At 47.8% G+C, this 27,677-nt stretch overlaps 1 protein-coding gene across 1 annotated transcript in view; it reads right to left on the minus strand.

Moving 5' to 3' along the window:
* Positions 1 to 23,870, minus strand: part of Myo1h (myosin IH) — a 76,971-nt gene extending 53,101 nt beyond the window's left edge. Inside the window, 1 exon segment of the mRNA NM_001438413.1 lies at positions 23,740 to 23,870. Coding sequence (NP_001425342.1) covers positions 23,740 to 23,751 — 12 coding nt within the window. The 5' untranslated portion in view covers positions 23,752 to 23,870.
* Positions 23,871 to 27,677: the final 3,807 nt, after the last annotated feature.

Here is a 27,677-nt window from a genome sequence, read left to right on the forward strand (position 1 = left end):
ATTTAGATTCACAAATCCTCACCGTTGTGTCAAGACTGACCACAGCATCCATTGAGGTAACACCCTATCAGGGTATGTTGCCAATGTGTGTACACATATGTGTATAAGTATGTGTGGATAATAGGCCATGCAGTCGGGGCCTGTGGTGGGTTACCATGACTCAGTCTATAGTCCGTTCATAATAACAAAACTAAATGATGGTGCATTTCTCAGATCATATCTACCATTCAATACCACATTGACATATATGTGTGTATATATGTATTTGTATGTGTATATGTGTGTGTGTACTATGTATGTGTATATATACTTCTATGTGTATGTGCATTGTGGGTGTGTTGTGTAAATGTGTGTATATTGTGTGTCTCTGTGTATATGTATTTATATGTGTATGTATGTGTGTATATTGGGTATGTATGTGTTTATAAATGTATGTGTATGTGTGTATATAGTGTATGTATATATGTAATTCTATGTGTATGTGTTATGTGTGTGTACTGTGTATGTGTATATATTGTGTTTATCTGTGTATATAAATATATATGTATGTAAACTTATGTGTATGTGTATGTATATGTGTATGTATGTGTGTGCATATATACTTATATGCATTTATATGTGTTTGTGCGTACATTGTGTGTGTATATCTACACAATGTGTTTGTGTGTACATTGTGTATGTATATTTGTATGTTATGGTTGTATGTAAATGTATGTTGTGTATGTATGTATATTGTATGAGTGTATATTGTATATATCTGTGCATATATTTTTATGTGTAGATATGTGTGTATATGTATAATTGTATAGTATATGTGTTTATATGTGTATGTATGATTGTTGTATATGCATATTGTGTATGTGTGTGTATGTGTATATATTTATATATATGTATTTGTGTGTATATATTTTTATGTGTGTATGTATGTATATATATTGTGTATGTATATGTGATATGTATTTATGTGTATGTGTATATATTCTGTATGTATATGTGATGTGTATGCATGTGTATATATTATATGTGTATATATTGCATGTGTGAATATTGTGTATGTGTGGACAGCAATAGCAGCTAACAGAAACCCTGAACCTATTGTGTGAGGCTTTCTAAAGGCCCTTTGTGTCTCATTCACAGTAATCCCACTCCTGTTCTGCTGAGGTCGGCGAGGAAACGGAGGGATATTATAAACTACGGCCAAAATCTGCTAAAAGGCAGAACCAGGGTGTGGGAGCAGCTTGGGACCTGAGGAGATATTTCAGTTGATAAGATGCTCACCATGCAACTGTGAAGATCTGAGTGTGAACCCCAGAACCCAGTCAGAGAAGCCAGCATGATGGCGTCTACACACAGTCTCACACTTGGGAAGTAGAGGGAGGTGGAGGTCAGCAGGTTCCTGGGGCTTGCTGGCCAGACAGACAGACAGCAGAGCCGGGGGTTCCAGGCCACGAGAAATTGTTTCAAAATGATTGCAAACGGACAACCCAGGGTGGATGGAAGAACACATGTTGTTCTCTGGCACCCGCGTGCATGTAAACATATGTGTACGCGCACACGCACACACATACACAAAATAAAAACTGAAGTTAAAGCATCCAGACCTAGAACTTGCTTTTCTGACTTTGATGAGCGTTAACTGTGTAAAGTCACCGTGGAATCCCCAGATGAGAGGTAGCTCAGTCCCTCAGTGTGGGAGGTCAGGACAGGGACCTAAAGGCAAGAACTGAAGCAGAACCCCTGGAGGGGTGCTGCTGCTCACATGCTTCCGTACACAGCCTAGACCCACCTGCACAGGGACTGCACCATATGGTATGCTGGACCCTCCCACATCAGTTAACGATCAAAAAAAAACACCCCACAGATTGGCCCTCCAGCCAGGAGGCAATCAACTGTTTTCCTCTTCTCGGGGGTCAAGCTGACAGCCAAGATCAGCCAGCACCACCAGGAGGTGCTCTTGTCACAGTGGATTTCTCGTGGAGTATGAACCTGGGCTTCAGACCTCAGCAGGCAGAGCATTACACAGTGGGAGGACAACGCAAGCAACACTGGTGGGAGGGGCAGGGGCGGGGCTCAGATTATGGAGGGCTATGTGCACTGGGTGTGGTCACTCCTGCAGGGTCCAGGTTTTGAGTGTGAACTGTGTGTCAGAAGACTGTGACAACAAGGTGGACAAAGGGTTACATCACAGCCAGATTGTCATCTTACTCCTGTCCTAACCCTGTTGAACAAGGAACTAGGAAGAGCCGCTCCAGGTCATTACAACGTGCCTCCGGCGCCCTCTAGTGGTAAGACAGTTAGTTAACATCTTGCTGACTTCCAGGAGAGTGTTCATGACTGCCGGTGAAGGCGACCCTGGATCTGGGAGGCATTAATCGGACAACTAGAACTGACCAGTCAAGGTCATCCAACAGCCAAACAACCTTAAGGAGAAAAACAGAGGTGGGAGACTCACACAGTCACCCTGAGACTGTTCAAGGGCTGGCTGCTCAAACGTTTGAGTGCCTGCTGCTCTTGTCAGCTGTTCCCAGCATCTTGGTCACCTCTTCTGGCCTCCACAGGTACCTCACACACAGGCGCACAGACACACGACTTAAAACTAAATTCGAAAAATTTAGGGTTTTTTTTTTCATTTTGTTTTTGTAAAGTACAAGACACAGGAAGAAAATGGGAATTTATTTCAAGCAATGGGGCAGGAATTGTTAGCTATCCACAACGGCAGCTCTCCAGCTTATCCTATATGCACACACATGCACATGTATGTGTACACATACATGTAGTATTTAGCCAGACATGTGGTCTGTAAGTTGAGGCGCTCCTAGGTCTATGCACGAGTGTAAAATCAATAACTCTATTAGAAGTAGAGGAGGAGAGAATCTTTCAAGCAGAGGAAGGTGGAGGGTGTTCTCAGATGAAACCTGGGAAGAGATGAGAGTTAAAGAAAAGATAGAAACTAAGCTTTATCGACGGAGCATCCCAGAATTAAGGAAACATTAAAGACTACAGCAGTGAAAGATCTGGACCTGGGATAGCAGCTCCCTACAGTTCAGAGTCTGAGAAAGTATGAGACTCAGAATTCAAACACCCAGCACCCAGCTAAAAACCCTGGCACAGCCAAAATGGCTAGCATCAGGGAGGAACCCTGCCTCCAGGTGAAGCGGCAAGCATAGGGAATAGTGTAGCAGCCCCGGATTTCGCTTGGTTTGGACTGTGCACACACTTCTCTCCTAATGATGTATTTGGCAGCCTGGGGCCCTGATCTGCGTGTACTGTGTACACACACTCCACGGCTGAACAGTGGGGTATGCCTCTCCTCCTAATGGCCATCAAACTCATTCTATTCAGTCACATTCCAGCTGTGTCTGGTATGAGAGTAGGGGACACTGCCCCCTCCTGCAGTGGCATGGTATGTATGCCTCGAGGCAAACTGTGTCCCCCAAGTAAACTTTAGGGAGAATCCCCTATTAATTTTATATGCATAGTTGGGCATGCATATAATTGAAATTGGATGCATCATTTGGGGGAACATGAGCAGTGAGCAAAGGCGTCCTCGTTCAAGCCCATCACCACGCCTGATGATCTCAGTTTAATCCCTGAGTCCCACATGGTACAAGAGGACCAAGCCTACAAGTAGTTCTTTGATTTACACACATACACGCACACACACACAAACACGAAACCATGTATACACTCAAACACGAAACCATGTATACACTCACACACGTACACACACAAATACACACTCACACACATATACACATAAGCATGCAAACACCACACACATACACTCACACATGCACAAATGCACAAACATGCAAACACACCCACTTACGCACACATACACACACTAACATGTAAGCACATACACAATCACACAGATTCATACACAAACATGTAAATATACATACACTTTACACACATACAAACACATGACCACACATATACACTCATACACGTACACACAAATATACAAACACTCACATACATATATACACAAGCATGCACACACACATACACCCACACATACGCAAACATGCAAACACACCTACTTATACATACATACCCACACAAACATGTAAGCACATACACAGTCAACAGATTCACAAACATGTAAACACATGCACACATGTGTGCACGTACACACACACACACACACACACACACAAACACGGAGCAAAACATTTAAAGCAGGGAACTATGCTGTTCCTAAAAAACTAAACTCCTTTCAGGAAAAGCAGCTTAAGCAACAACCTGGGTCTCAGTGCCCCCATGCACGTGGCCTGCTGTCAATCTCTTTTGCTATGTAGTCTTGGCTAGCCTGGAGCTTACTATGTAAACCAGGCTGGCCTCAACCTCATATGGAGCCGCCTGCTTCTGCCTCTCAAGGGCTGGGTTAAGAACATGCTCCAACATGCCTGGCCTAACATTCTCCACTGTATATTTTCTTTCTAAGCTGCGTGACTCTTTCCTTTGAATAGAGTTTATGTGTTCTTTCACAAATATATTTTGGCCTTTATTTCAGTTCCTTGAATAAAAGCCCAAACATCCAGAAACATCTTGCCCAGACACAATTACAAATAGCAAAGTCGAGGAGGCATAGAGGAAGACTATAGCTTTCACAGATGCACATATGGGGGAGAAGGGGGGCCCAAATGCCATAATTCAGTAAGAAGAGGGGGAAAAGTCACTTAAAAATGGGTGAAAGACCCAAACAGATGTCATTCCACAGGAAGACAGATAAATGTCCACTCATCATAAAGTACTCAAGGCCATTGGCTCTCAGGAACATGCAACCAAAACCCCCAAACGATTCCATCAGAGATCAGGTGAAGAAGACCAGTGCCACCATTTTCATGTGTGTGTGTTGCTGGCAGGAGAGGGGGTCTGGCAGTTCCTAATGAAGTCAGCCACATCTCTAGCCTTTGATCAATGCTTCCACCCCTAAGTGTTTACACAAGGAAAATGTAAACCCAGGTCCACAAAAGACCGGGACACCAAGTTCAGCTCACGCACAGCTTCATTTAGAATGGCCCGGAACTGGAACCAGTCCAAAGACCCATCAACCGAAGAATGGACGGAGCCCATCTGCACCGAGGGCCAATCATGGCGATAAAAGCGGAGTAAAGGGTTCGAGAGAGCGTGGAAGACCGTCCCGGACATTGTGAAAGCATCCAGATACAAAAGAACGTGCACCGTGCGATTGCATTTGTGTGACTGTCTGGGGGCAAGCAGAGCTAATCTACAGCAGACTCCCAGAACAATTGTCGCCTGGTGGGGGCTGCCAGGGCAAGGACGATTGTGAGGCAATGGAAACTTTCTGTGCTCGATAGAGCTGTGAATCGGCGAGCCAGGGGCAGGCGTGTCGCTTTCAGCCTGGGTGTGCTTGATCAATTCTTATGAGACGGAGACATAAAGACGAGGGAGCGGAGGGGTAGGGAGAGATAGAGGCACGCACAGAGACTCAGTGGCAAGTGGGACTGGGGCAGGATGCCACCCTGTTTGCATAATTTTTTTAAAAAAAGTTTCTATAGCAAAAAAAAAAAAGAAAAGAAAAAACAAAAACGACAAAATTGGCCAGCAGATGTCTCCCTACACTCACTAAGAGCCCTCACACCCAATCTCTTCCCATCCTTGAAATCAGAATCCAAAGAAGACCTGAATGGCACGGGAACCGAACTCAAGTCCCGTGGAAGAGCATCAAGTGCTCTTAACCACAGAGCCATCCCTCCAGCCCAGCTGAACACCAAGGACGAGAAACTTCCCCCACTGAGCATGCAGCCACCACGCAGTACAGTACAGGAAAGGCAGGCAGACACCTGCAGGGTGAGTCTGCATGGGGCCAGAGTTGGCAAGGATCAAGCACCAGGGTTATCACAGAGCATGAGTATCTGGTGTTGTCTCTTCACTCACTGCTCTTGCAGAGGACCCAGGTTGAGGTCCCAGCCCCCACGTGGTGGCTCACAACCAGTTCCAGGGGACGTGACATCCTCTTCTGACTTCCATGGCCACCAGGTACACATATGATGCACAGACACATGTGAAGGTAAAGTGCTTGTCATACACAAAATAAAATGAATAGGAGGAGGAGAGAGAGGAGGAAGGGGAGGAAGGGAGGAGGAAGGGAGGAGGAAGGGCTGGAGGAAGAGGGGAGGAGAAAAGGGGGGAGGGGAAGGAGGAGGACATGGGAAGTCAAGCTCATCTTTCTTTTTTTTTTTTTTAAAGATTTATTTATTTATATGAGTATACTGTAGCTGTCCTCAGACCCACCAGAGAGGGCATTGAATCCCATTATGGATGGTTATGAGCCACCATGTGGTTGCTGGGATTTGAACTCAGGACCTCTGGAAGAACAGTCAATCCTCTTAACCGCTGAGCCATCTCCCCAGCCCCAAGCTCATCTTTCTTATGACCCTGACCTTGATTCTGGTTTCTCATTGTGAGAGTAGGTGGATGTCACAGAGACTAGGGCACTTGCACACATATCTGCACACACACATTTGCACACATGTGGCCATGTGCCCAAACTGAGGACTTGTTCAGTCAGTTACCGAGGCTCCTGCCATTCACTCTACCTGCCTCGAAACTCCTCCCCTACCTCTCTCACTTAAATTCTACTTTAATGACCCAAGACATTCTTCACTGGTTTCTTCCCATGCTATATATACACAGTGGTCTTAAAAACAGCATCAACCCTGTTATCAAGGCAATTATTGAACAAGTGGGTCTCTTAAGAAGTATTTGAAATGTATCCTTTGACTCTGTACACAATGTATCATGGTCATATTACCCACAACCCCTCACACCACCTCTTTTTACCTTCATATCCTATTCTTTTAACCCACTGAAGCTCTATCCATTTATCTATCTGTGTGCCTGTCTATCTGTCTATCTATCTTTGAGACAGTGTCTTAAAGTACAGCAAGGCTAGCCTTAAGCTAGCAGTCTCCCTGCCTCAGCCTCCTGAAGGCGTGGGCTTCCATAAATGCATCACCATGGTGACAACAGTTTGGATTTTATGAGATTTTTTTAAATTGTTATTTTATGTGTTTAGTGATTTGTCTGCATACAGGTCTGTGCACCATAGGTGTGTCTGATACCCAGGGAGGTCAGAAGAGAGCACTGGATCTTCTGCAACTGGAGTTCCAGGTGCCTGTGAGCGGCCACGTGAATGCTGGGAATTGAAACCAGGTCCTCTGCAAGAGCAGTCAATCAAAGAGATGCTGAGTCGTCTCTCCGGGCCCAACATTTTGGGTTCTAATCAGTTCTTTGTTCTTCAGACATACTTCGCCGGGCAGAACACAGGTCTGTGTTTTCACTTCCCTTGAGATAAGTGATCTCTGTGGCTGGAGGGCCACTAAATGCTCATTTAAGCATGGGTCACCACCGTCACCACCACCAGGAGTGAGAGGCCGAGGCATGCGTGTGGAAGTCAGTAGATAGCCGCTGGAGTCAATTCCTTCCACTGTGGAACTCAGGCTGTAAGACCTACACATTAAACACTTTCACCGGGTGAGCCACCCTGTGGCCCTGGTGTACAGGAGCACCCTGAACATAGGAGCCTTCTACCGGGAGCCTGCAGGTGAAGAGACGAAAACTCACACGGAGAGCACAGGGAGAGACTACCTCCTTGTTGCCAAGATGGCAACAATGTAACGCATCAGTATAGCCCAAGGGCAGGGGAGGAGGCAGGAAAGAGAGAGCCCACCATTAGCTGAGGGAACAGAGAACCTGCAGTGCCTTCACTGGCCTGCCAGCTTCTCAGTCACTCTGTCACCCAATGGGTTTGCTCTCTGGCAGGCTCCCAAGAGCAGGGGAAACATGATCGTGCCATGGGGTGAGGATCTCGTGACCCTGTTGACACGAAAACCACAGGAGGATGGTAAAACTCGAGTTGCCCTGTCAGTGGGGGCTTCATAAAACTACTTGTTTTCTTAATTTTATTTTTAGAGCTACTATTTTCAAATGTAGATTAAAACTCTGTATTCGTTTATTCTGTTTTATGTTTGTATGTGTATGTGCCTATGTCTGAGTGTATTCAGAGGTCAGAAGAGGTCATTGAATCCCTTGGAACTGGAGTTTACAGGCAGTGGATGCTGGGAGCAGAACCAAGGTCCCCTGCAAGAACAGACGCACTTAACCGTTGAGCCATCTCTCCAGCCTCCATAAAGCTATTGTTTTGTTTTGTTTTGTTTTTCTTTTTTCTTTTTTTCGGAGCTGGGGACCGAACCCAGGGCCTTGCGCTCGCTAGGCAAGCGCTCTACCGCTGAGCTAAATCCCCAACCCCAAAGCTATTGTTTTTAAAGGGTGTAACAGAGCCCCACATCTTAGCACCACTGACTCCCATGATGGAAATCCTATTGTGGATGTAAAAGTCAGCATGCACGGGGCTGGGGATTTGGCATGGACTCTGCCTGCTCAGTCTTCTCTTCTGCATACCCCACAATGAGGGCAATGGCTCTCAATTGTCATGGTCTAAAGACGAGGCATGCGGTGCTGGGATAAACCCGGTGCATGGGAGCAGTTACCCCCGGCCTCGGATACAATTAAAACACTTATCAACAATAAGAGTATAAAACTGATGCGGATTCTGATTGGTTTTAATGATCGAGAAAATCCAAATATTGAATCATATCAGGGAAGTAGTAATTTGTGTGGTCCTGAGATCACAGCTGCTTCCGAAAGACAATGGCTTGGCTCTAAGTGGTAAAATGTATCCAGATGGAGTTTATAGCCATCAGACTGGCGGGTCAGGGACCTCGAACTCCAGCACTGGAGTTAGAGGGCTGTGTTCTGCCATGACTGGTCTTATATGGGTGCTGGGGTTTTGGTTTTCTTTAAGATTTATTTATTATATATAAAGTACAGTCGTTGTCTTCAGACACACCAGAAGAGGGTATCGGATCGCATCACAGATGGTTGTGAGCCACCATGTGGTTGCTGGGAATTGAACTCAGGACCTCTGGAAGAGCAGTCGATGCTCTTAACCGCTGAGCTATCTCTCCAGCCTGGTACTGGGGTTTTGAACTATGGTCTTTATGTCTGCATCTGACGGAGCAATTGCTCCAGCACCATATACATAATAAAGTTAGAAGATGACTTGAAAATAAATGTAACAGAAGACTAAGACCACTGCAGGGAGCCTTGTAGGTTATTATGGGGTACTGCACAGGTAAGTCCACAGAAACATATGCCGCCTACTGGCCGTCAAAGGATGCTGGGAGGGACGTCGGGAGAGCTCTTACTGGGTTAGGCATTGTCTTTTGGAGTAGTAGACGTGTTCTGCAACCGGGGTGGGGTGGGGTAGAAAACACTGTGTGGCAGACACCACTGAGCACCGAGTTCAAGTTATGGGGAATTTACTTCAATAAACTATTCAAAGAATTTAGAGGAGACCCCGGAACCACTGGGCAGCCCGCCCCCCTCAAAGGGCAGTCCAGCTTCAGTGAGAGACTTTGCCCCAAAAAACAAGGTGGAGAGCTATAGAGAAGACTCCAGATGTCAAGCTCTGGTTTCTTCACACACACACACACACACACACACACACACACACACACACAGATGCAAGGGCACTTGTACCTCAGACCACACAAACATACTTCATACCACACACATGCACACTGTACACCAAATATACCTCAGACCTCACACACATACACACACACACATCTCACACCATACACACATACACACACACACACATGCACACTGTACACCAAATATACCTCAGACCTCACACACATACACACACACATCTCACACCATACACACATACACACACACACACATTCCACTCACACCATATACACACCTCAGATCACACACACACACACACACACCTCAGACCACACACACACACCTTAGACCACACACACACAATACCCACCATACACACACATACACACACATACACACACACACCACATACTATCCAACACACACACACACACACACACATACACACACACGCACAGAGGCAAGGGCACTTTTACACATGCATAGATGAGTAGACACACACCTCACACCACACAAGCATGCTTCATACCATACAATGCACACCACACAAACACACCTCAGACCACACACACACACACACACACACACCTCAGACCCCACACATACACACACACCTCATACCACACATACACATTCTACATGACACACATATGCATACAGCATGCACATACACTATACTTATACACATCCCATACCACACGCATACACACCTTATAACCCCATACCATACACACAACACACACACACCACACACATACACACACACCACTCCCTACACAGGTACACACATACACACCACACACACACACACACATGCACACCACTCCCTATACATGTATATACATTCATACAACCACACACACCACACACACATGCATGATGTAACAAGTGAGTAAAGCCTACAGGATGAGCAAACGCTCTGTCTAAGGAGATATTAGACGTAACAGAATCGAAGAGCTCAGTCTGAACGGGTGCAGATGTAAGAGTGTTTTATGGAAGAGTCGAACGGACAACACGAACGTTAAACATGAGAGCAGCACACCAGCAGAAGACAATCCCAGCCCTGCCAAACAGGACAAGGATGTGAAGCCAGGGGGAGCCTCCCCTGCTGCCGCTGGTGGTGGCGTTGGGATGGAAATTGGCACACCATGTTGGAGAGAAACGATTCAGCAGGGCCTGGGGAGGTGGAGACACAGGCAGTGACCAGCCAGGGGCACTGGGGAACAAGTAGGCGGGGCCCACAGTGACAGACTTGTGACAGCTGCATACACTCCATGGTCTGAGTGAAACGCCACATCGCATACAGTTCCACGGGGGCGAAGGATGGCCCTCTGCAGCGTCCATTCACAGGGGTCGGGGAAGTGGGGAGGCAGATGGGCCTTTGTGATGTGTCAAGCTAAACACACATGCTGCACATCTCACACCACACTTATCCATTGTGCGCAGAGGTGCACACACCACGGCGCACATATGCAAGTCAGGGGACAAGTCGCAGGAGTCAGCTCTCTCCCTCCATCAGGAGGGTCCCAGGGATCAGTCTCAGATCACTAGGCTGGGCAGCAGTGTCCCCACCTGCTGAGCTGGCCTGCAGCCACACACAGATTACAGCAGCAGAAAGAAACCACACAGCTGGACTCAAGAGTGAGTCTCTAATCTCAGCACGTGGGAGGCAGAGGCAGGTGGATCTCTGAGTTGAAGGACAGCCTGGTCTACAGAGCAAGTTCTAGGACAGCCAGGGAACACAGAGAAGGAACCCTGCCAAGAAGGAGGAGGAGGAGGAGGAGGAAGAGGAAGAGGAAGAGGAAGGAAGGAAGGAAGGAAGGAAGGAAGGAAGGAAGGAAGGAAGTCAGCAGCAAAACAGGGTGTGATAAAGCAGGACTATGGGACTTCAGTACTAGAAACCCCAGAACCACAATAAAGATCATTCAGCCGAGTCTGCTGGGCATGGTGGCCACATCTAATATCCTAGTCCTCAGAAGACTGGGGTGGGAGGACTAAGGAGTCTGAGTCCAGCCTGGGCTACATAATGAAACCCTGGAGAGAGAGAGAGAGAGAGAGAGAGAGAGAGAGAGAGAGAGAGAGGGGGGGGGGGGGAGGAGTAGACAGGGTGGAGGCCGAGAGGGAGTGTGAGGAGAGGGGAGGGTGGAGGACTCAGGAGGTGGGGAGGAGGGAGGACAGCTACTCTCAGACACAGAATTGGTTTTCTGATAACTGACCTCAGAGGCAGCTTATAAAAAGATCAAACTTAGCTGCAAACTATATATTTATATAATAATGTAAGTCCTATTCTTATTAACCGGACTTGGTGTTAGCAGTGGGACACTGTATGACATTGGTCGAGAGGCAGTGGGACACTGTATGACATAGGTCGAGAGGCCCCACTCACTCAGTTTCACCCTGGGAAGCCATCACTAGAGCATGCGAACATACCAGTTTTGGTTGTGAGAAATATTTAAGATGTATGTTGTCTATGCACGCACGTTTGTGTGACTGATGTTACGTACACGAGAGCCTTCAGAGGCTAGAAGAACACATCAGAGACCTTGGAGCAGGCGTCCCAGGCTGCTGAGCCAACCAATGAAGGTGCTGGGAGCTGAACTCAGGTCCTTTGCAAGAGCAGCAAGTGCTCTTAACTGCTGAGGCCTCTCTCACACTGGTTGTGGAGATTTTATGTGTTAAGTGTAAGAACATAGGCTTGCTCGTGTCTGATGATATGTTTTGTAACCTTAGCATATGGGAGGATGAGGTAGGAGGAGCCAGGAGTTCAAGGCCAGCCAGGGCTACCTGCTGAGAGGAGTTCAAGGCCAGCCTGGGGTACATGCTGAGCTGCTGCTTCAAAGATAAACAGAGGAGAAAAGGGAATATACTCTAAAGTGTGGAAAGGTGGTGTTGGTGTCCTTTATAGACGTGAGGGACATCCTCAGTCTGGTAACTTGAATCTCAGAGTGAGTGTGGACCAGATGGGTCCTTTCTCTCACCAACCAAACAACACAGGGTAGACATTATCATCTTGTGTGGTCCTGGCTCAAACTTGGGGCTCAGTGCAAGTGACACAAGTGTTTTGCCTCTGACCCTAGGGCCAGCCTAAACTGGAACACGTGCGCACAGGTACATGATTATTCAAAGATTTATTTTCAATTTGATGTGCATGGATGTGTGCCTACATGTGCCCCGTGGGATCCTCTAGAGTTAGAGATGGTTGTGAGCCACCTGGTGTGGTCTGGGAACTGAACCCAGGTCCCCTGCAAGCGTAACCAGTCCTCTTAACAGCTGGCCATCTCCTCAACTCTCCTACTGGATACTTCGAGGCAGCATCTCTCGCTGAACCTAGAGCTTACCGGTCGGCTAGCCTGGTAGTTAGCAGGCCCCGGGGGTCTGTCCCAAAGTGCCAGCTAGGGTTGTGACTTTTATATAGGTCCTTCTATGTGGGCAGCAAACACTACCCTCTGTGCTGTTTCCTCACGCCAGGGTGGCTTTTTAATTTAACTTTTACATTTTGAAAACTATTTATTTTTATTTCTGTGTGTGTGTGTAAGAGAGAGAGAGAGACAGAGACAGAGACAGAGACAGAGAGAATACATACAGCATAGGGAAAAACACAAATTGTAACCATCTTTGGTGGCTATGGAGGGAGGCCAGTGCACGAGACACTGACAGGCTCTCTAGAGTAGAACGCCCTGTCTAGACCCAGATAGTTAGACAAGCATATGGTTTATAACAACCATGTAGGGCCCACATTTAGTTTACATACTTGCCAGTACACAGGTGACTTTCCATAATAAAAAGGACTCTAAAAGCCATCCCGTCACAGTTCTAACACTGAGGGGGAGGCAGATAAGATCTCTGTAGAGGGCTATGCAGCCTTTTTCAGTCTCTGTATTTGTACCAGGGAGCTGTGAAGGTGGGCAGGTTCATTTCCTCTGGAAATGTAAACCTGTGGTGCAAACAAGTACTTCCGCTTGTTCCCCTGCAGGGCAGATCACTGCCCACTCCTCCCACCTTCTGAAAAGTTTTTGTTTCAATTTGCCACAAAGTTCCAAGACTGTCTCCTCTCTAAAGCCTCAGAGAGCAAGGCTTTCTGGCTCCATTTTGCAACTAAGACCTATTGTAAGTCTGTTAATGGCTCTAACGCCCTGTCAAGAGAGTTGTTCTTTATATACGATCCAAGTTGATTTCCTTCCTGTCTGGGGGTGGGAAGCAAAATGGAAGAAGATGCTTAAGGTTTGGGAATTGAGGTTTCACTTGTGGGCATTTTACAGGCCAAACTTCCAGTTCACATATCCCCAGCAAGCACCGAACCCAGGTGTGCGTGACATGAAGGGCGGCCTGGGCCTCAGGAAGCCGCTGTCTCTAGTCCAGCAGCTTGGCTCACATTCCTAGTGCGGTTGAGAGAGAAAGACACACACAAAGAGGAAAGGAGAGGAGAGAGGCAGGCTATACACACTGGCTGTCAAATTAGCAACGGAACAGTACAGAAACTCTGTAACAAATCAGGAAGCTCCAGAAACTTCCATTTCTTCTGCAGAGTCCTGAGCATCAAGGATCTGTCCTAGAAGACATCAGATAGCGAGAAAAGGAAGGAACTGGGGGAAGACAGATCAGACGTAATGAACAGAGAGCCCGGCCCCCATCCCTAGGCTCTCAGGCTTGAGGCTGAGAAGCCGTCTCCTCTGGAACGGACAGAGGTCGGGGAGCCGCTTCTCTTTCCCAAACCCAAAGTGGGGGGAGAGTAAGTGAGAAAATCGCCTGAGTTCAAACATTCCTTTACAACCACAACTTTAAATACTAAATGTGTTTCATGGCTGCCATCTTGAAAAACATTAGTTAGCCAAAGGCGCCCTTTGATTCCCATCTGGGATGGAAACACTGGCGGATAATCCATTGAAACGGTCCCAGCACAAAGGCCTTTCTGCGACAATCACAGTGCTCATGAAGGACAACATTTTTGTGTGCAAAATAAAACATTTTAATGCGCTACAATCCATTACACATATAGCCCTCCGTTTCCTTTCAGTAATGATTCATTAGAAAACATTTAACGTCACTGTTGATTTCACACTGGGCAGTCTGGGCACAAAGGGAGAGAGATGGCCCATTTAGAAGGGGTTGGAGCCTTCTTTTCTAATCTGAGAGACTCCAAGGAGGTGGGGCCCGTAGGACACAACAGGCTGGCTAAATTGTGCAGTTAACGGTCAAAGCACCCCCCGCCTACTTTGACACTCATTTCAAGATGACAGCGGACAATAGAGTTTTGTCCGTGCAGCCCTTTCTTGCCTGCCGTCTACATCGGGAGTGCACATGGGACCCGCCCCACACTTCACCCACCTGCCTCCCCCCTCCCGCCTCTTCCACACCCTCCTCTGCCTCTTTGCCAGCTCCCCCCTTAACACAAAGAGACAGGTGAAGAATATGGGAGAAGGGGACCATTCAGCCCGTCAGCTTCTATAACACAATTGCCTGTCAGGTTCCCTACGAGCGCTCAAACGTCTGGGTTGAGGCCAGACACCCCACTCCAAGCTAGGTTAGTTAGCGGGTGAGACAGCTCTAAGGCCGCTTCTTACACTCTGTTAGAATGCCACCTCCGGGGCACGAATCCTGCAAACCATCTTTAGTAACGACAGCAGCCTAAGTTTGCTATCATGGCAAGAGATGCCAACCTGTTGGGCTACATGCATATTCCTTTTGCTCCTGAAATTCCAAACGTTTGCTGAAAGAAAGAAGTTGTATCCAAAGCCAGAAGCCTGCCTGTCAGAAAGATTGGAAACTTTTTAGAGCCTTTAAAACACACTCACTCTCTGTCTCTGTCTCTCTGTCTCTGTCTCTCTGTCTCTGTCTCTCTGTCTCTCTCTCTCTCTGTGTCTGTGTGTGTGTGTCTGTCTCTCTCTCTCTGTGTGTGTCTGTGTGTGTGTGTCTGTCTCTCTCTCTCTGTCTGTGTGTCTGTGTGTGTCTGTCTCTGTCTGTGTGTCTGTGTGTGTCTGTCTCTCTGTGTGTGTGTCTGTGTGTGTGTCTCTGTCTCTGTGTGTGTGTGTCTGTGTGTGTGTCTCTGTCTCTCTCTCTCTCTGTGTGTCTGTGTGTGTGTCTCTGTCTCTCTGTGTGTGTGTCTGTGTATGTGTCTCTGTCTCTCTGTGTGTGTGTCTGTGTGTGTGTCTGTGTGTGTGTCTCTCTCTGTGTCTCTCTCTGTGTCTCTCTCTGTGTCTCTCTCTGTCTCTCTCTCTGTCTCTCTCTCTGTGTCTCTCTCTGTGTCTCTCTCTGTGTCTCTCTCTCTGTGTCTCTCTCTCTGTGTCTCTCTCTCTGTGTCTCTCTCTCTGTGTGTCTCTCTCTGTGTGTCTCTCTCTGTGTGTCTCTCTCTCTGTGTGTCTCTCTCTCTGTGTGTCTCTCTCTCTGTGTGTCTCTCTCTCTGTGTGTCTCTCTCTCTGTGTGTCTCTCTCTCTGTGTGTCTCTCTCTCTGTGTGTCTCTCTCTCTGTGTGTCTCTCTCTCTGTGTGTCTCTCTCTGTGTGTCTCTCTCTCTCTGTGTCTCTCTCTCTGTGTGTCTCTCTCTCTGTGTGTCTCTCTCTGTGTGTCTCTCTGTGTGTCTCTCTGTGTGTCTCTCTCTCTGTGTGTGTCTCTCTCTGTGTGTCTCTCTCTCTGTGTGTCTCTCTCTCTGTGTGTGTCTCTCTCTGTGTCTCTCTCTGTGTCTCTCTCTCTGTGTCTCTCTCTCTGTGTCTCTCTCTCTCTGTGTCTCTCTCTCTGTGTCTCTCTCTCTGTGTGTCTCTCTCTCTGTCTCTCTGTGTGTCTCTCTCTCTGTCTCTCTGTGTGTCTCTCTCTCTGTCTCTCTCTCTGTCTCTCTGTCTCTCTCTCTGTCTCTCTGTCTCTCTGTGTGTCTCTCTCTCTGTCTCTCTCTCTGTCTCTCTCTCTGTCTCTCTGTCTCTCTCTCTGTCTCTCTGTCTCTCTGTCTCTCTCTGTCTCTGTCTCTCTCTCTGTCTCTCTCTGTCTCTCTCTCTGTCTCTCTCTCTCTCTGTGTCTCTCTCTCTGTCTCTCTCTCTCTGTGTCTCTCTCTCTGTGTCTCTCTCTCTGTGTCTCTCTGTCTCTCTCTCTGTCTCTCTCTGTCTCTCTCTCTGTCTCTCTCTGTCTCTGTCTCTCTCTCTGTCTCTCTCTGTCTCTCTCTCTGTCTCTGTCTCTCTCTCTGTGTCTCTGTTTCTGTTTCTTTCTGTGTGTCTCTCTTTCTGCCTCTCTCAAGACCACCATGACCCTTGCCAAAAAGAGAGCCCCACACGCCTCTTCAGGCCATCTGACTGGGGCCCAAGCAAACGTACACACTTAGATGCAAAGACCGTCCGCATTCTTCCTGTGTGGACACCGTCAGCCACAGGCACTCGGTGATGCACCCAGAAGACATCACTGGGTCAGATGTGGTGCTTACACCGGTAATACCTCAGGAGACAGAGGCAGGAGGATTATGAGTTCAAGGCCAGCCTGGGTTAGAGAGGGAGAGGAGGAGGGGTTGGAGCATTCAGGTATCGACCATCGTCCTGGACCCCCGTACTGTGATTGATTCTGTCAGAGCGACCCTCGTGTGAGACTCCCTTGCTTCTGGTTATCGTCATGTGTTATTAACGACCGTATTTGGGGACTGGCGAGACAGCTCAGTGGGTAAGGGGACTTGCTGCTAAGTCTGATGATCTTAAGTTCAATTCCCAGGACCCATGGGTTGGGAGTCGAGAACGGACTCCTGCTAGTTGTCCTGTGACTTGCGTGCACGCGTGCACACACAATAAACAAATATAACAAGTATTTTAATAAGCAACCCCTGCCTGTGGTCAGCCAGCAGCCAGCAAGGATGCGCTGCTCCCTAACGTGGTGCTTGCTGAGAAAGGACTGGAAACTCCTAATGAAGCTGTTGGCGCTGAGCCAGGCCAGTGAGACTCTAGACAGAAAACATGTAGCGGGCTCTAGCAGAGATGGGCATACGCTAGACGGGGTCAGCCAACTGGCCGGGAAGCCTGATCCAGACCCTTTGTTCCTGAAAGCCAAACCCATTCTCACCTTTGAAACAACTGGAGACTGAAGAAATACTATTTGGGAACACAAGAATAGCCTGTGAGCTTCCTATTTCAGTCTCCGTGTGTGCTTTCAGAGGAGCACAGCCAGCCTGTTTCTCTGTGTGTATATTGTGTGTGTATGTGCCTACATGTTTTTGTGTGTGATGTTGTGTGTATGTGTCCATCTCTGTATGTGCACATATGGCGGTGTGTGTGCATGTGTCTATGTGTTTGGGTGCATATGTGCAACGTGTATGTGTCTCTGTGTACAGTATGTGTGCACGTGTCTGCGTATTTGTGTGTGAGGTCATGTGTATGTTGTCTGTGTGTGTTTATATGTGTTGTATGTCTGTGTGTACATTGTGTGCATTCATGTGTCTATATATTTTGTGTGGTATGTGCAATGCGTGTGTATCTCTGTATGCACAGTGTGTGTATGTGCATGTGTCTGTGTCTGTGTGATGTGCTGTGTGTGATTCTGTGTGGGCACATACGGTGCGTGTTTCTGTCTCTGTGTGTTGTGTGTCTGTGTATAGTGTGTATATGCACATGTCTTTGTGTGTGTGATGTCATGTGTGTCTGTTTATGTGTGTGTAGACATGGGACATCTGTGTTGCATGTGTTGTGTTGTGTATGTGTGATTGTGTCCCGTCTCTATGTATGTCTGTGTGTGGCGTGTGTTTGTATGTGATTCTATATATGTGGTATCAGTAGGAACTGCTATCTCACTGTAGAGCCGTGAGGCTGCCACAGAGGATCAAGGATTATGCCAGGCAATCTCTTGGTCTTTGGAGCCAAAGTGTGTGGAAGAGGCTTCCTGCCCACCTAGCCTAGTTCCCTTAGGACCCCCGGTGCCTGACTCTGCGGTTCTTAAAGTTGCAGGCACCAACAGAACAGAGATTGCAAACGCAACCCTGTGCAAACGCAGCCTGATAGTTGACTCTGTGCCCCTCCGGCTTGGAGCTGGGAAGCAAATCTCAGCCAGGCTTGGTGGACCCTGAGTGTTCCTAGTGCTGAGACAGGGGGATGAAGAGTTCAAGGCCAGCCTGGGCTATGTCTAGAATGCACATAGGCTCTGTCAGAAAGTCTCTCGGGCGGTGCTCACCCCAGTTCTGGGTGCTTAAGCTGCTACACTGAAACCAAACGTCTGTTTGAGGACAGATCCGGGGCTGGCAGCCCCGCAGCTGAAATGAAGGATTATCTTTTGATCTAACGACCAGCAGACAGTTAGCGTTTTACTATCCAGCCTCAGCCGCTTAATCACCAATGGCCGTAATTATGAATATCAGCAAACTGAACGAGGCCTCTAAATTACCTCGAGGATTAGACCGGGTGCTGGCAAAACAGAGCCACTCAAGGGCCTTAATTGGCTCCTGGTGGTTACAGGTGGAGGGGAAGGGTTAAAAGTGCTCTGCCTCAGTACGGGGCGGGCGAAAGGCATGGAAGGCAGCACTCATTTGCTCTTTTCCTAAAACATACTAAGTGAGAGGGACTTTGTGGGGACTGGAGAGTCTGCTCGGGGTGGAGAGCAGTTGTTTCTCCCACAGAGGATCTGCATCTGTAAGTCCATGGTTCAAGGGATTCCACACCCTCTTCTGGACTCTGTGGGCACCTGCACACCATTTTAAAATAATAAAAATTAAATATTAAAAAGCATCTGTGGAGGTTTATAGCCATTTCCAGCCACTCACTTGGCCTTCCACGAGGTCAGTGAGGTTCTTTGTGGGCCTCACAGTTTGTGAACGAGGTGCTTTCAGGAGCCCATCTTCCTGGCATCCTCGGCGACTCTCTCCAAGAACAGAAGAGTCTGGGAGCCCACAGCAGAAACTGGCAGTGGGACATGTGTGGACCAGCACCGTAGACCCTGCCTCCCCGCGTCTTTTACCTCAGTCTGATTCTCTCTGGGCTAAAGGGAAAATTAGTAGACTGCACATACTTTAAAAAATGGTGCCTGGGGCTGGGGATTTAGCACAGTGGTAGAGCGCTTACCTAGGAAGCGCAAGGCCCTGGGTTCGGTCCCCAGCTCCGAAAAAAAGAACCAAAAAAAAAAAAAATGGTGCCTGTGTGTGCACACATGTATGTGCATGTGTAATGTGTATAATGTGGGGTCTGGAGGCCAATGGCAGGGTATCCTATTCAATCTACAACATGTCATCACCATGACCTTCATCATCAACATTACAATCATCACCACACACACACATACACACACACACACACACACACACACACCATCAGGTTGGAAATCTGAATAATTCTAATTGCTGGGGACACAAGCAGGATCATGATTTTTATTATAGGGATTTTAAGACCTGGAGCAAATCAGCTCTTTTTGACCCATGCCAACGAGGCATCATGGGAGGTGCCCGGTCCCTAGAAATTTACAACCTCTCTGTGAGTATTCATGTACACAGAGGCTAAGGAGGTCCCTCAAGCCTTCCTTTACCGGAACCTGGAGCTCAGGGAGTGGCTCTCCCGGCAGGGCTGTGAGCTGCTGCCACATTGTATCTCTCCACATTGTATCTCTCCACATTGTATCTCTCCGCTCCCCCAGGTTTTTGTCAGAGGCTAATCAAAGCATGCATCATTAGGAAGTCATTTAGCGTCCTCCTCCTTTCTGTGGTGAGATGGGGGGAGGGGTTGAAGAGGTTGGGGAGGTTGGGAGGTGGGAGGGACAGTTGGCTTTCTTTCTAACTTTCCTTCCATATAAAATGTTTCCTTTGCAGCTAGAGGGAAAGGACTTTAAGGACTTCCACACCAGTCCTGTGAATTCATGCAGCCTGCTTTAGGCACAGTTCTACTTACCCGGCTAGCCACCTGGACAGAGAGCTACAGACAGCGACAGACATCAGTCTTTAAGACATGTCAGGCTATGTCAGGACAGAACATACTTGGGCCTTGACAATGAGAGACACTTAAAGATCCCAAGGGTGGGAGGGGTGGGCACAGCTGGGCCTCAGGTTGAGCTCTTTGTACGAGCGACTCCCAGTGTCTTCTTTATAAAGAACACTGGGCTGGCGAGATGGCTCAGAGGGTAAAAGGAGCTTGCCTCAAAGCTGCCATTTTACCATGGGGGCAAAAGAGCCATTCCCTGCACACAGTCCCCTGACTTCCCTACCAAGCAGGCACACACGTGAGGGGTGCCCACTACAATAAATCGAGAAATTTTAATTTGTTTGAAAACTAATTTTTTACTCTGAGGGTTATTCTAGTAAAACTGTCTCCCGATTCTTTGCTCGAAGCGGCACAGTTCTGTTTCCTACTAGCAGTTCCTTCACTGGATGCTAGTAATATCCAGTGGGTTTTAGAAAAAGCTCATCTAAGTCTTAGAAACGTGCTGACTTCCTGTCCGAAGCTATCTGTAGCACGGAGGAAGGGCCCCGAACACAGTCATTACTTCTGGTTGGCGAGACTTGAATGACCTGCTTTCCTGTTAACCTTGTACAATCCTGTAATGCTAAACTTTTATAAATGTGGGCCAGTGAGACAGCTCGGGGAGTAAAGGTGCTTGTTAACGAGACTGGAAGCCCCGGTTAGATTCCTGGGACATCTGTGGTAGAAGAAACAAATCCTAGAAAGCGTTTTCTGCCTCCTGCTCATTTGCTGTGGCCTGCACACAAGCAAGCAGCCCCCACACGCGCGCGCACGCACACACACACACACACACACACACACACACACACACACACGCACGTAATGTCGTAGAATGTTAAAAATACATACGATCAATTAAATTAGACACATCAAAACCTGCCGCAAAATTAAACGTGAAATCTACACTACCACCTGTGAAGCTCGTCTAACACCCCCCCCCCATTATTTCCTGAGCCAAACTTGTTACACGGGATTTCACAGCCTTTGAAGGACAGAAAAGCTTAAAGGAGCTGAATTAGTACCTGAATACTCAGGATAGAAATCGCTCTTCTCCGTTGTAGGCCTATCCCATGAAGTCACAGATGCAGACACGTGCCACAGAGCACTCACTGTGCCGATGGTCTTAACCTCGCTCAAGAATTAAGGCATAAGGGCTGGGGAGATGGCTCAGCGGTTAAGAGCACTGGCTGCTCTTCCAGAGGTCCTGAGTTCAAATCCCAGCAACCATATGGTGGCTCAGAACCATCTGTAATGGGATTCGATGCCCTCTTCTGGTGTCTGAAGACAGCAACAGTGTACTCATATACATGAAATAAACATTAAAAAAAAAAAATTAAGGCATACTTCGGGTGAAGTAGCCCACAGGGCCAGAGTATACGGGTTTTTCTGTTGTTTTGTTTTGTTTTTTTACACCTTTTTCTGAGTCTTTATTTTCAGGAAAATGTTAAAGACCATTGCCTTTTGTCTGCCATGTTATAAAGTCACAAAATATGCTCTAGCCACAGCAAGCTCAAGGGTGATCCCCAGAACTCAAGCAAAGCCAGGAGAGGGAGGAAGCTGGCATAAGTTCCTAGGGGCTGGGGGAGAGGGGGCAGAGACAGAACAAACCCAGACACTCACCATGGTGTAGCTGGTGTAGTGCACACGGAGGGAAATAAAGGGGACCCTGTCCCAAGCCAGGTGAAAGGTGAAGAGTGACAGCAGAGGTTGTCCCCACCTCCACATGTGTGCTGCATGCACTCACATTCACACACACTCACACACATTCACACACTGACTCACACACACTCACATGTACACACACACTCATACTCTCTCACACACATTCACACATACACACTCTCATAAATATACATACTCACACACACATGCTCACATTTACACACACTTGCACACTAACTGTCACATACATACACACATTTACACATGTTCACACACCTTCACACTTAACTCTTACACACTCACATTCATATACATCGTCACATGTACACACTCATACCCTCTCACACACATACACACACTCTCTCTCATACACAGTCATGCACACATACTCCCTCCCTCTCACACACACACTCACATTCACGCACACTCTGTCACATGCAAACATACACATTCACACACATACTCCCTCCCTCTCACACAGTCACAATCACATACATTCTGTCACATGCAAACACACACATTCACACACATACTGTCTGTCTGTCTGCCTGTCTCTCTCTCTCTCTCTCTCTCTCTCTCTCTCTCTCACACACACACACACACACACACTCCCAGCCACAACAATAAAGGTGACCCGTGACCTTGTGTGAGGCATATCTACCTCTCTCCCCTCTACCTAGCAATCGGGCTTTGTTCTCCCTCTGAAGCAGCTTCCTGCAGTCACCACCCAGAGCCCATACACACACCTGAGTGTTCAGATATGCGACCTCAGGCTGAAGCCCTTCTGTGTGCTGGTTGCCAAGGCAACGGTATTTGGTGCTATAGAAATGGATAATTAGTTGAATGGATCCATGACAGGCTGTGGCTAGGGTTCCTGGTGTGGGAGGCTCCTGTGTGTGGCTACTGAACTCTGACTACCTATCCCAATGTCTCTGTGACCCTCTTTGGTTATCCAGTAAGAGACAATCCATCAATAAATCATGTTTTCCAAACAGACCTGCTGACATCATTCTTTAGGGGAAAGAAAAGAAACAGAAAACAAACTAAACCAAACAAAAAACAAAAAACAAAACAAAACAAAAAAAAAAAAACAAAAAACCAAAAACCGCCCTTTTAAGTACATGTAGAATTAGCTCCCAGAAATAGGCAGCAGGTTAATGTGGATGCTGCCTCTGCCTTGGTTTCTTTGGGTTCTTCCAACTGCTGACCCAGGCAGCTTGGTTAAAGAAATTTACAGATGCTCTTACACGTAGAGGCACCAGTCGCCAGTGTTCAGCGACCACTCTATCCAGGCTAACACAAACACCACTAGCCACCTGCTGGGTTCATTAAAAGGGTAAGAAAGACAGCACCTCCATCCTCCCACCACAGCAGCCTCTCAAGTCCTCAGAAACCACCCAGGCCTCACGAACCCAGCACTGGACCGTATGAGAGTGACCATTCTGTTATCACAGAAAGCTATGCTGTGTCCAGTTCGAAACAAACCACGAACTCCACCCGCTTCCCTATTTTGGTTTTAAGTGATCTGTACATCCCTTGGACGATTTATTCGATCTCCTGAACAAAAATTTTCTCCCAACAAGTACGGAATTTCATATGCCTTGAAAGCCAGTGGGTGGGGGTTCTGTCACTTAGACTTGATGGAAGAGAGGGTTCCACACTCCAGCACATTACCTTGGATCCCATGGTGCTTGTGGGGAGAGCGGTTGTTACCACCCCTCTGCTTGAGCTGGGCAGAGCTTGCCTTGAAGTGCCTGGCGATCCTACAACCTGTGACACTCCGCATCAAGGACCTTGGAGATTCTAGATGGCCAAAGTATAGGACGGTGAATAATTAACAGTGGGTGGCGGAGACTGCACCACCCGAGCTGCCCACCTGAGGACACCCAGGCCCTTCGAGGTTACAAGAAACGAAACCGGACCCCATTGGATCACATTGCGCCACAGCTGACCTCTGATTGGTCCCTCTGGGAGGATGCCTGCTGAGACAAGGTAGGTCCTCTGAGCTGTGCTGGCACCTACTCCGGTTCCACACACACCCGCAGGAACCCTGTCCACACCCTCACACCGAGCCTGCAGTTAGTAAGGTGAGGATGCCTGTGTTGGAAGCGGCCTTCATGGCTCCGGGTTCCAACTCTACTATCCAACATCCACAAGACGGGCTTTCTCTCATGACCGGACAGCTGCCTCGATCGATAGTGTGGATGGCCCTTTCCCTGTGCCCCCAGCACCCCAGTCACAGGTCTATGGGGTATGATTCCACCTCCCTTCAGGTATGCTTGGCTCAGTTCCAGCGCTTGACTTTCCCGTGAGCACAAGGTCGAATGTGCCAATGGGAAACAAGGTCGTTCATTTCCTTAGAAGCAGCCAGGAAAATCCTTCCTCCCCTTGCTTAATGGGGAGCACCTCCGCCCGCCAGTGCTACCAACCTGTGCCAGTCTGCTCCTCTGTTGGTGTGGTAAATACCACGACTGAAACCCTCCTTGGGGGAGGAGAGGGTTTATTTCAGCTTACATGTGACAGATTACAGTCCATCATTAGCTGAAGCCAGGGCAGGAGCTCCAAGTCGGGACCCTGGAAGCAGAGACCGTGGAGGAGTTTATACAGCCTAGGGATGCCACCGCCCACAGTTGGCTGGGCCCTCTTAAATCTATTAGTAATCAAGAACATAGATTACAGATGTGTCCACAGGCCCAGCTGATGGAGGCCAGTTCCTCCACGGATGGACGAGCCCTCTTCCCAGGTATGTCTAGGTTTGCGTCAAGTTGACAAGAGAAGTCTAGCCCAGCCAAGGAACAAAGGCTCCACAGGGAGGGCAGAACTGAACAAAAACCACGGGGACCCCGAGGCCACTGTGAAAAAAACGCTCCATGGAATTGTGCCTGAAGCCCACACCCTCTGTGGCTTTTCCAGTTTTGTAAGCCAGACTACAGCTGCAAACCTCTGATAACCGGATCAACAACCATTTTTGATAGACTAAAATCATAAGTGTAACTTGGTAGTTTACAAGTTACACAGAGAGCACAGATTTTGAGATGAAATAGAACAGGTTGTCCTTGACATCACCTGTGGCCTCCAACCAACTCCCTCCCCTTTCATTTCCCTGCCTTGTTTGTACGCATCTGTGGTGTGAGCCTGTTTCCACCCAACCTCAAGTGTAAGAAAGTGTTATTTACAAATCAATAACTATGATCTGGGGTCTCTACAGAGCATGACTCTCAAGGACAGGCAACTGCTTGCCCTGCAAGCATTTTTACAGAAGGTGGGCATGGTAGAACTTACTTGTTGGCGAGGAGACAGAGGCGTATAGTTCCCCGGGGTTGTCGGCCACTCAGCCTATAGGGAAGAGAGATCCAGCCTCAAGACACATGGTAGAGGGTATGTGAGGAGTGTTAACAATGGCCTCTGCTCTCTGCACACATATGCTCCTGCACACACACAAAACCAAAACCAAAGCAAAGACAGAACCACTCTGCAGGTGTATGGTGTTTCCTTTAAAAATTTCTTTTTGTTTATACTAGGGCCTCGGCTCAGTGGTAGGATGCTTGCCAAACGGAGAGTGTCTTGTCTCCATGCTCGGGTTCCTGCAGCTACACGGATCCTGCAGCTACACGGATCCGTAGCTCTTCCAGGAGAGCCCGAGAAAGTCCGGATGCCTGAAGCCGACTGCAGTCCTCACTTCTGGTTTCTGATTGGTGTCAGTCAACAAGCGCTGCTGGGAACGTTAGGGGCCGGCCTTACTTCTCCTTAGTCACAACAAACAAGGAACTCAATCTCAGAAAGATCTCATTCGTGAGCCTCTTCGGAGGAGTCTGCCCATTCAACTCATCTGCGCTTGCGCCTGAGCTGTGGGGATTTCAAAGATGGCGTTTTAAAAGAATGGGTGATAAAAGCCTCATCTCTCAGGAGGAGAGGTTGGGTGAATGGCTCCTGAGGCTTGGAAAGGTGTGCGGAGGGGGATGGAGACAGAAGCCAACGAGTTCAGGGTGTGTTAGACGGGAGGGGTAGCTTTTGCATTCTCATAACACCTTCGGACAGCCCTCCCAACCCAATCTCAACCCCGCTCCACCCCACCCCCACCCCCACCCCAGAAGGCTTCACACTGTCCAAGAAGGCCCAGCGCTTATCCGGAGGGAGCTTACAAACAAGATGGATGTCACATGGTCCAAATGGGATCCTTTAGCTGTGACTAGCTCTTTGCAAGGACAGCTGTCTCTTGAAAATTCACCTTAGGTGCAGCTGGAGTGAATTGTATTAAGCCAGTCTCAGAGGTGTGTGCTTTCTCCCATCTGCAGGCCTAGATTTCAGGTAGACACATACAGTCACATAGATGTGTTTGACACAGAAGTATACTGAAATGCCCAAGGAACAAACAGGGTGAATGGGAGGGGGCAAGGGGGGTGTGGGAGATACGTTCAACATATCATGCACACTTCCATGAAAACTCCAAACAACTGATCAGGGGGTAGAGAGCAGCTGCTCTCACACAGGACCTGTGTTCAGTTCCCAGCACCCACATGGTGGCTCAGGTCCATCTAGAACCCCAATTGTGACGCCCTCTGCTGGCCTCTGTGGGCACTGCATGCATGTGGTTCACAGACACGCAGGCAAAATACCCATATATATATTTACCCATATAAATATATATATTTATTATTATATATTTATAAAATATATAGTAATATATTTATATATAATTTTAAAATAAAGAAAAATAAAGAAATTAGTCAAACATTATAATAAACCTTTTAGATATTTGGTCATAAAAATTATTAGCTCTCTTCCTGGGCTTAGATATTTTTATTGCAGAATGTCAGCATTTAGTTTCATTAAAGATTGAAACCAACAAATATTTTAACTATTGGGATGATTATGCTGGGGAAATTCTTAATAGTGGGAGAATAGAGACCGGCGCTAAACAGTTGGAAGAGGCTGAGGCGGGGTGGGGGGGCGGGGGGTGGAGCTTGAGGGCTGGACCACGTATGTAGCGCCACCCTGTCTCTAGGCGAATGAATAAGAAGACAAGAAGCTGAAGCGTCTCCAAACAGGGTCTCCTAGTCTGTCTGGCATAGCCGGTTGTGTGTCAGAAGAGCAGAACAAATCTCAGAGGCTGGACGAATTTTGAAGTTAATTAGGAAAATGAGAAAATAAGTCCCTTTCAACGAGGAAGTTTGATTCACCCCGCGCTGCTGTGCCCGGAGCCACATCTAAATGATACTTAATTGAGCAATCTGTCCGACTGCCCAGGATCGTGATATTCGTGAAGTCTTAACAATGGCTAAGACGGTGCCTAGATGCCTAGGTCTCTGGACACAGACACAGACTGGACCAACCGGGAAGGCCGTCTTTAGCCTGACAACCGTGGGTGACAATGGAGAAGACTGGGAATCCCTGTGAGTCTGTGGAAGTCTCCAACTGCAATTTCACTTTGAACTTTCAGGCCACAAATACCCAGGCATGATCTGCATGCCATTTCCTTCCAGAAGATGATCCCCAATTAAAAGTAACGAGGCCTGGCTCCAGCCACCAGACCCAATTAGAGGAATGACGGCTGATGGCTCCAGAAGTCCCTTCAGCTTTCTCTGACAGACCAACTGGGACAGGGATCTTGG

Source organism: Rattus norvegicus, chromosome 12 (assembly GCF_021556685.1).
Source record: "Rattus norvegicus strain SHRSP/BbbUtx chromosome 12, alternate assembly SHRSP_T2T, whole genome shotgun sequence".
In the NCBI taxonomy this organism is placed as follows: Eukaryota; Metazoa; Chordata; class Mammalia; order Rodentia; family Muridae; genus Rattus; species Rattus norvegicus.